General features: G+C 47.2%; 1 protein-coding gene across 1 annotated transcript in view; it reads left to right on the plus strand.

The window, feature by feature from the left end:
- Positions 1-8,582, plus strand: part of ferry3 (FERRY endosomal RAB5 effector complex subunit 3) — a gene marked incomplete at its 5' end in the record, with an annotated part of 14,864 nt that extends 6,282 nt beyond the window's left edge. Inside the window, 6 exons of the mRNA XM_080545433.1 lie at positions 311-439; positions 2,927-2,998; positions 3,413-3,615; positions 5,372-5,429; positions 5,712-5,779; positions 7,367-8,582. Of these exons, the coding sequence (XP_080401559.1) occupies positions 311-439; positions 2,927-2,998; positions 3,413-3,615; positions 5,372-5,429; positions 5,712-5,779; positions 7,367-7,459 (623 nt within the window). The 3' untranslated portion in view covers positions 7,460-8,582. The remainder of the gene's footprint in view (positions 1-310; positions 440-2,926; positions 2,999-3,412; positions 3,616-5,371; positions 5,430-5,711; positions 5,780-7,366) is intronic.
- Positions 8,583-10,327: the final 1,745 nt, after the last annotated feature.

Raw genomic sequence — 10,327 nt, forward strand, 5'->3', positions numbered from 1 at the left:
ACAATTTTTGCATCCCCACAGCGTCAGTGACTTCAGTGTCAGTGACTTGGTAAAAATGTCATTGCATGTAACCTCGCCCACAGTATTTTACTCAATATGCGCAAAACTAAATGTAAACTTCATTGATAAAATGACTTAAGGGATGGAACTGCCATCCCTGGCAGTTTTAGAAGGGGGATGATTTTGATTTGTTTTTATTTCAGGGGGGGGATGCCATCCCCCCTCAACTGGAGTGCTGCCTACAGTACCGTGTTGTGAGATGATATTGAGCCGTACCACTTAGTTCTGTCATCTCCGTTGTGTCTCCCAGACTTTGCCACCGTGTCTAAGGAGTGCACCGACTTCCACTTCCCCGGCCTGGAGGAGCAGCTGGAGGTGGTCCAGCAGGTGGTGCTTTACGCCCGGGCCCAGAGGAGCAGCAAGCACAGAGACCAGCCTGGTGAGACTGGATGGATGGATGGATGGATGGATGGATGGATGGATGGATGGATGGATGGATGGATGGATGGCTGACTGACTGGCTGACTCACTGGCTGACTGGATGGATGGATGGATGGATGGATGGATGGATGGATGGATGACTGGCTGACTGGATGGATGGATGGATGGATGGATGGATGGCTGACTGACTGACTGGCTGACTCACTGGCTGACTGGATGGATGGATGGATGGATGGATGGATGGATGACTGGCTGACTGGATGGATGGATGGATGGATGACTGACTGGATGGATGGATGGATGGATGGATGGATGGATGGATGGATGGATGGATGGATGGATGGCTGACTGACTGGCTGACTCACTGGCTGACTGGATGGATGGATGGATGGATGGATGGATGGATGGATGACTGGCTGACTGGATGGATGGATGGATGGATGGATGGATGGATGGATGGATGGATGGATGGATGGATGGCTGACTGACTGACTGGCTGACTCACTGGCTGACTGGATGGATGGATGGATGGATGGATGGATGGATGACTGGCTGACTGGATGGATGGATGGATGGATGGATGGATGACTGACTGGATGGATGGATGGATGGATGGATGGATGGATGGATGACTGACTGACTGGATGGATGGATGGATGGATGGATGGATGGATGGATGACTGACTGACTGGATGGATGGATGGATGGATGGATGGATGGCTGACTGACTGGCTGACTCACTGGCTGACTGGCTGACTGGCTGGCTGGATGGATGGATGGATGGCTGACTGACTGGCTGACTCACTGGCTGACTGGCTGACTGGCTGACTGGCTGGCTGGATGGATGGATGGATGGATGGATGGCTGGCTGGATGGATGGATGGATGGATGGCTGACTGACTGGCTGACTCACTGGCTGACTGGATGGATGGATGGATGGATGGATGTATGGCTGACTGACTGGCTGACTCACTGGCTGACTGGCTGGCTGGATGGATGGATGGATGGATGGCTGACTGACTGACTGACTCACTGGCTGACTGGATGGATGGATGGATGGATGGATGGCTGGCTGACTGACTGACTGACTGACTCACTGGCTGACTGGATAGATGGATGGATGGATGGATGGATGGATGGATGGATGGATGGATGGCTGACTGACTGACTGACTCACTGGCTGACTGGCTGGATGGATGGATGGATGGCTGACTGACTGACTGACTCACTGGCTGACTGGCTGGATGGATGGATGGATGGATTGCTGACTGACTGACTGACTGACTCACTGACTGGCTAACTGGATGGATGGATGGATGGCTGACTGACTGACGGACGGACTGACTGACTGGCTGGATGGCTGACTGACTGATTGACTGACTGACTCACTGACTGGCTGACTAGCTCAGTGGCTGACTGACAGGGTTCCCACGGGTCCTTGAAATCCTTGAAAGTTTGTGAATTTGAGAAAAATAATTAAATCAAGGTCTTATAAATAGACATGGGTCATTGAAAGTGCTTGAATTTGAGGGAATTGAGTCTTGAAAGTCCTTGAAAGTCCTTGAAAGGTGCTTGAATTTGATGTTTCAGAAGGTGTGGGAACCCTTGACTGACTGACTGACTGGCTGGCTGACTGGCTGATCACTCACTGACTGACTGTCATACTATCAACAACCACAGTAACACTGCAACCAATGGCTACTGTCAGTCAGATTGAAGAAGTTTAGTTTAGATGCAGCCAGCAATATATTGCAAGTGTTGTTGTGCCATAACTATCTAATTCACGGATGGTAATTGTAACTTGTAACTTGTAGCTTGAAATTGACAGAGAGTCTATGGACACAGGAGAGGAAATATAGTGGATGAAATGAGTGATGTGTATGTCATCAGGTAGACTCAGGCTACAGTTTAACAATGTCAACATCCCCCAGTCCTGTGAAGTAATGTTTGTTCAGAGGGCAATGGCATGCTGGACATACATGTACAGTATGTGTAGGGATTATGTCACAGACAGGACAAGGCTGATTTTGACATATTTGCCAGTGTGTGTTGCTGGAAAAGTCTAGTCAAGATCCTTATCTCAACCCACACTGAGTGGCCTATGGAGTGGGGAGCTAATCAGAGCCGAGAATGGAAACATTCCTACCGGTCTACCTGACCTTACATGGTCAGTCCCCCTGCCTCTGCTATTGTCATTAGGTTCCTTTGTGTGTTACGGATGGGCGTCACACTCCCCAGTGCTCTAGGGGAGAAGCTCTCAGACACTTTAGGGGTCTCCCTCCAAGGCCGTCCACTGTGCCGCCTCAATCCCAGACTTATCACCCGCACCTGTGTGTAGTCGACCAACCCGTCTGCCTCCCTTTATCGTCACCGCACCTGGGTCCGCTTACTATACCAAAACGTTACGTTTGTGTGTTGTATTTTGCGCACGTCTTTTTCCATCCAGGCCACGCTTCACTGAACTCTCCTCTTGTTTTTCTGGCAGAGGTTCTTAGGAACGGAGGGAGTGAAGACAAGAACAAAAACGCTGAGAGAAACCCCTCCAATATCTTACCAGGTACGTTTGATCGACACGTTATTTTCGTCTCTATTCTTTGAACGAGGTATTTTTGATTTGATAAAAAAAATAAAAAAGCTTTTACCTCCATGCTTTATCCTCTCAACTCCCCCCCCAACCATGTAATGGACTGCACTTATATAGCTATGCCTTTATCCAAAGCGCTTTACAACGGCCTCTCATTCACCCATTCACACACACATTCACACACCAATGGCGGCGAGCTACCATGCAAGGCGTCGGCCCGCTCACTGGGAGCAATTTGGGGTTCAGTGTCTTGCCCAAGGACATTTCGACATGTGGCCAGCCGAGGCTTGAACCTTGCGATAATTAGACGCCGGCTCTACCTCCTGCGCTACAGCCGCCCCCATGTAATTTGAACTCTTCCTATGACTGTCCCGTCTTGTTCTCAAGGTGAGTTCTACATTTCTCGGCACTGCAACCTGTCGGAGGTCCACATCGTGTTCCACCTGTGCGTGGACGACAACGTGCGCTCGGGTAACATCACAGCCCGCGACCCCGCCATCATGGGCCTCCGCAACATCCTGAAGGTGTGCTGCACGCACGACGTCACCACCATCACCATCCCTCTGCTGCTGGTGCATGACATGTCAGAGGTGAGATCCACGGAGCTCAACAGGCTGGGGCATGTAGGGCTGGGGGGGGGGGGGGGGGGAATCATTAGACCACTATGCTCAAGAACAGAAATGCCTGCATTTTTAGAACGTTTGAGTGAATGTTCGAGCTATTTGTCTTTAGAGGGTTAGGGTGAAAGTTAGGGAAAGGGTGAAAGTCAGGGTCAGTGGTTAAAATCACTTTTTCTTTCTTTTTCTTTTTAGCTTTATTTAATCAGGAGGTCCCTTGAGATTAAAATCTCTTTTTCGAGGGACACCTGGCCAAGAAAGCACACCAGTACAGATACAAGTTACAAAATTGGGGAAATAAAACATCATAAATAACAGACAAAAGCAGATAAATATTATTAAAAAACATTTTAAGAGTAGCAATTGCACATGAATTTCCAGTCAGAGTTTTGAACTCTCTTAGGGAGATGAGGTGGTTATAAAGCTTTAGTGTGTTCTTTTGTGTTTATCAAGAGCTGTACATCAATCCTTTTTGGCCGAATGGTAACACACCCCAGCTGAGAGGAAGTGTGTAAAAGTAGAACAAGAAGTGACTCAAGTGTCCCTTACAGATTTAGTGGATAGTGAGTTGGACAGGTGATCAGAAGGTCATGAGTTCAAATCCCACCTGGGAAACACCACCACTAGTGTGCCCTTTAAGTAAGACACTTAGCCCTAAATTACTCCAGGGTGACTGTCCCTGTAATCTCTTAATTGTAAATCTCTTCGGATGAAAGCGTCTGCTAAATGGTTAGAAATGTAAACAGCCGTACTGTGCTAACTTTAGGTTTGGTTGTGAACTCTGTAGCATTTCCCCTAGTTCCAGAGACCGGGGGGGGTAAAGGAGGGGTAAAGTTGAGAGTCGTGAACTGTGTGGTGTTTACTCAAACTCTGAGTATACAGTACAGAGCTCATTACAGGCTGGAGTCGGGGGGGGAGCAGGGGGGGGGCGGGGGGGGAGCAGCAGTAGTATTGAGAGACAGACAGCTCTCAGCTCTCTGACATGGAGGTACCTCCTGTAAACGAACAGTGTCCTTTTTCAACAAGCCGGTGCCTGGCTGTACTGTACACCCTGTTGCGGAGAGAGAGAGGCCTCTCTTTTCATCGTGCCGCGACATGTCTGATGAAATATCTCCTCCCGAGTCAAAGCAAAGGGCTTTGGTTACAAGTATAGACCAACTCACTCTAAGTTCATAAGCTGCCCCGGAACCCAATACGCTTAATTATCTTGTTTCTTTTTCGTTTAAAAGCATTTCCCATCCGGAGTCTGTTCTGGGGGGAGGGAGGGTTCGTAGAGTGACATTCTAAAGAAATTAAAAGGCCCTGTGTTTAATTGTTTGTTACCACTCTTGTATTATATTACCTGCAAAAAAAATTTGCACAAAAAAAATAAAATGAAAAGGCCCAGCATTGGTCCGAGTAACCATAGAGGGGAATCATGCAGTCTCGTTCCCAGACATTCCCAAATGCTTGAGATTTACCTTCCCTCCCTCTCAGGTCAGGTTTGAGTCAGTCAATTGTTATTCCAGCCTTATCTGCGTTGTGTGCAGCCTAGCATCCAAAGAGACCCCCAGCGACACGCACCGTGGGTTTGAGAGGGTTCCTGTCTTCTCTGAACATCGGCAGTCTGACAACAGCAGACAGTAGAGCAGGGAGCTGTGAGGGGGATGACAGAAGGGGACAACATGTTGTTGTTGTCGGTCACGCTTCACCAGGCTGGATGCCTCCGCTCTCCCTCTCTCCTCTGCAGGAGATGACCATCCCCTGGTGCCTGAAACGGGCGGAGCTGGTCTTCAAATGTGTCAAAGGTAAGAGACAGAAAGACAGACGGACGGAAAGTTAAGACGAAATGCCACCGAAGGTGATATTTATAGTCTTGTGTGTTTAATTGGGAAAAGAAGACAATGCACACCGCAGAAAACTTGGGGGGTCGAGGTGCTGGCAACGGATCAAAATAATATTAAAAGAAGTAGAAGCCGCACACTCTAGTTCCAGATGCAAAAAAGTGGTTTTAATATGACAACGCCATAGAGCCTGTGTGTTGTCACTAAAGCCCCACAGATTGTAACGGTTGATGTTTCCCTCTGCAGGGTTCATGATGGAGATGGCGTCCTGGGATGGAGGGATCTCCCGGACCGTCCAGTTCCTGGTTCCACAGGTAACAGTACCGCCTGTTCACTAGTACTGGAGAATCGCTTGTTTGTTTAAATCACAGAGGCAAGTTCCACAGGTCGTTTGATTTACTAAATCCTATACGGCATAACATAACATAGCATGTTGTACAGTATATCGTAGAACAGAGCCATATTCCAGAAAGTCATATCATTAAGTTTTAGCTCTAAAGGCCTTTGCACACTGATGCGTTTTAATAAAAAATAAAAAATAAAGAATTCATGTTGTGTCATTCACGCTTGCACACCTAATCCGAGATATTCGTCCGTCATCATTTTCTTCTGCGTTTTCTGCGGCCGTCAAAAGCCTTTCGAGACTTGTTTGACCACTCATTTATTTATTTATTTTTACTTATTTTTTTATTCAAAACACAAAGAAAACATACAACTTAAAGGAGATTCATACACAATCACACTCATTGTAATTTGCATATCCACACACAAATCCATACAAGCATACAGATACATACACTAGAGATAGTGAAGATGGAAAGACGGAAAGTAAGGAGAAGAGGGCATGTCAGCAGGGCATGGGGCTGGATGGATCGAACCCATGCCGACATGGGCATAATGTGCCACTATAGGCCGTGGTGCTATACCAGTGGACCACTGTATAGCATCTTTAATGGAGATTTTCTATTTGAAAGGGTGATTTAGTCCAGGACCAGGCTTAATCTGTGTCTCCGAAACCACCCACTATGTCTCACAAAGGCACACCTGGGCCTTATTGATGTGTACAGTGAGTGTACATACTGTACACATGCATAGTTACTTGCATTCAATTCACCATCACAAAGAAGAGAAGCCATTAAGAGGTATGGCACACATCAAAGCTTTTCTGAAGACTTTGAATTCCTTCCAGAGACATTTTCTCATTCATGAATGTGTCTCTCTTCGAGTCGGTTCCATAGGGTTGTGTCCCTATAGCCAGCGAGTTCCGTCAGACAAGGTGGCCTTCCCTATAGTGTAGTAGGATTACTCACGTTGACAGGTCCAGGGGATAAAACCAGCATCAAAGGCTTCCTACACGGTTGGCGGCTGTCAGCCTTTTACGCCTATGACACCATTCAAAATAGCACCTCTAAAACAGCATTGTTTTCTACACCTCCGCCGAGCCACGTACAGTATGTCTAAATATACGAGCCGCGCGTCTCGTAAGCGCGCGGAGATGTGGAGGAGACATTAATACTTAAAATGCTTATTAGAAGGCCCGTTAGTCTAGCGGACGGCCGAGCGACGCACACAAACATGTTCCCTATTAAAGCCACAGCTGTCATAGCCACACTTCATTCCGGCATCTTGACTGGTCCCACAGGAAATTAGGCCTGGTGGCATTGAGCTGAAGGTCCCCGCTGAGATTGTTGTTAACACTCGCCGTACACAAGCAAGCTAGGCTTTTTACATGATGCTAACAGCCTTCCTTTTTAACAGGGAGCGTGTGCGTGCGTGCGTGTGTGCGTGTTGAGCACACGTATGTGCGTGCGTGTGTGTGTGTGCATGTGTGATCTATGCTGCAGTACTGCCAGATTCCCTGTGTGCTCAATAAACAACGCTGTCTGTGTTTTTACCGACAGAGTATCTCAGAGGAGATGTTCTACCAGTTGAGCAACATGCTGCCTCAGATCTTCCGTGTCTCCTCCCCCCTGACACTCACCTCCAAACGCTGACGGAGAGACAGCTGACGAATCACGGCATGTTCTCCTCACCCCTCAGTCAACACGGAACCCCTCTAACGGAAGAGTCCCGCCACTCGTCTGCAATTAGAATTGTTGTCATACAGACGGTGATGAGGTCACAGTTTAACAAATCCAACATCATGAAAAGAAGAAGCCAAAGGAAAGAATTGACTGTATTCTCAGATCGTTGAAAACACACAAGGATGGGATATAGTTTGGGCCCCATCGATTTTGCATAGGCCTACAGCAACTGGAGTGGAGTGATAAATGAGTTCTAGCAAACATATTTTAATCTCTTAAATTTCACAGAGGTTGGCTTGATGGATGACTCCAGAGTTCTCTACCACATGTGATTCAGTGTAATTGGCATAATGTTTTGGGCGGGTCCCCCCAAAAATGATATATTGCCTCTTCCTCCCTACAAAAGATGGATTGTCTTGTTGCTGAGGCAAGCGTTACGCAGGTGTGTTTATACTGCATTGCAGTGAATTATAGCCAAGAGGACTCTTTCTGTGTCATCCTTTTCAGCTCACATCAACAGCAGAGGGCGCTGTTCCCAGAGACAAACACTCCACCAGCACTGATACATTAGGCTTACCTACTGCTGTGTCTGTCAATATTAACATTTATCACAATAACCTTTTGATGTCGTCGCATTCTGAACTGGGATGAACGTTGAGAGATACCTAACGTGTAGAATGATATTTACAGAACATTTGCAGTATTCTGAAAATTGTTGGACCCTATTGAGCATAGATATATCGCTAGATGTTTGCCCAAACGTTTTTCAGCACTTCAACTCATTTCTTATGTGGCATTCCTATTAACATGTTACATTAATATGTAGACTATATTTACACTGGCATTTGTGGGCAAATGTCGTTTACAACTCCAAACCTACTTTACTGTCCTGATCTAATGTGAATCTCTTGAAACACATCTCTGTGAAATAATGTTTCTAATGAGATTAATTAATTAGTTTTTTTTTACTCCTACAAAATGAGTATACACTATTTTCAGTTGGTGTACAATTGTATTTACTCTTCATGTGTATAATCCATGTGCAGATAATCTCCCTGAAGCTAATGTGTCAGTGAAATTGCATTCCCCTGTCTTCTGGTTGGATTAAGTCATTTTAGACAGATGAAATCATCTCTGCCTGTCAGATCCGTTCGCAGTGATGATCAGTGGCAGTATTACGTTGATTAAAAAGATCCAAGTGCACCAATCATAACAAGTGTCTTCTTTCATGTAAAAAAACAAGATGGCTGAGGAACATTCTTCGAGCTCCTGCAGTGTCGTGTTAAAACCTGCTGCACTGTTTATACCACAGCCCGTGAGAACCCAGTGTTTATACCGCACCGCAGCGTTGAGAACCCACAGAACGGCAAGGAAATGTGTCACCAAATGCCTGGCATTCCTGGCATTGGCCTTCGCTAGCCTGAAGTGTTGGGTTCCGTGGGTCAGAGGGGGGTGGGGGTGTTAAGGGACCAGAAAGACCCCGGCGGGGGGGGGTGGTCTAGTTGAGGGACCAGGGGGGCAGAGGGAATGGAGGGCAGTTGGACTGGTGGGATAGGGGGACCAGGGTTGCTGACTCTCTGAAATGTTGGGTCTCCTGAGGCAGAGACCGGGTGGTGTCGACTGCATCATGCCCCCATGCCTGCCCCTTCACCTCCTCCATGGGGTAGTGTGTAGCCTGGCCCTTGACGTCAGAGTCGGAGCCACACACAGAGCTCTCGCTCTTCTCTGACAAGGCCAACTAACTGGGACAACTATGTCTAGTCTAGCCCACGTAGAGAAGCCTCTCTAGCAAGGCCAGCAGCTCCCTGGGAAAACTGCCTTCCTCAGGCGTCTGAAGAAAGTGTGAGGTTGTTTACTCCGCCGCCCGGCCCCATCATGAGTTTGAAATCATTTCAGTAGTTTAGGCATGGGCTCAATAGAGTGTCCACCATATTTCTAGACTACCGGTAGTCCTTTCCTGTTAGATCCATAAGGGGGAGTGTATGAGTGAACTCTTTAGGTAGAAGGGGAGAGAGCCTACGCCCCTATTGAAATCAAATACAAAAATTATTTGTATAGCACATTTCTCACAAAATGTGACCCAAAGTGCAAAGAAGATAAAACTAAGATGGACGTTATTGAATAAGTAGGTTTTGAGGTCTCGCTTAAATGTTTCCAGAGTTTTGGACAATCTCAGGCTCTCAGGTAGGGTGTTCCATAGTCTGGGAGCATATATACTGAAAGCTGTCTCTCCATATCTTTTGGTCCTGGCTTCTGGGACCGTCAGGAGTTCAGTGCCAGGGGAAAGTGTGGTAAGTGCCAGTGTTTTCAAATGTGCAGATCATTTCTCTCTCTCGGCTTTCTCACCGATGATCAATGCCTCTGTTATTTCTTGATTGGAGTTGGAGAAAATGTTGTGTCATGATCCATGATGCATTGATATCAGTAATACAATCTATCAGGTGGTCAACCATCCTGTAGTCATTGAGAGTTACTGAGATATAAAGCTGAGTGTCGTCAGCATAGCTATGGTAGACAGAGCTGAGGGGTAGCATGGATAGGCTGAAGAGCAACGGTCCTAGAATGGAGAACTCCATAGGTCTTTTGAGTTATGGGTAGGGCGGTGGGGGAGAAGGAGGTCGGTCAGGTAAGGGGGGGCCAGGCTATGGAGGGCTTTGTATTTGAGGATGAGTACTTTGAATTTGATATGTTCTTTGATGGGGAGCCAGTGGAGAGAGTGGAGGACAGGCGTGATGTGGTCACGGGACCAGGTGTTTGAGAGCAGGTGGGCGGCTGAGTTTTGGACCATCTGAAGTCTATGGGTCTATGGAGGGAGCGGGAGGTGATGCCGGTGAGTGT

This window comes from Nansenia antarctica (assembly GCF_963989245.1).
Source record: "Nansenia antarctica genome assembly, chromosome: 14".
In the NCBI taxonomy this organism is placed as follows: Eukaryota; Metazoa; Chordata; class Actinopteri; order Argentiniformes; family Microstomatidae; genus Nansenia; species Nansenia antarctica.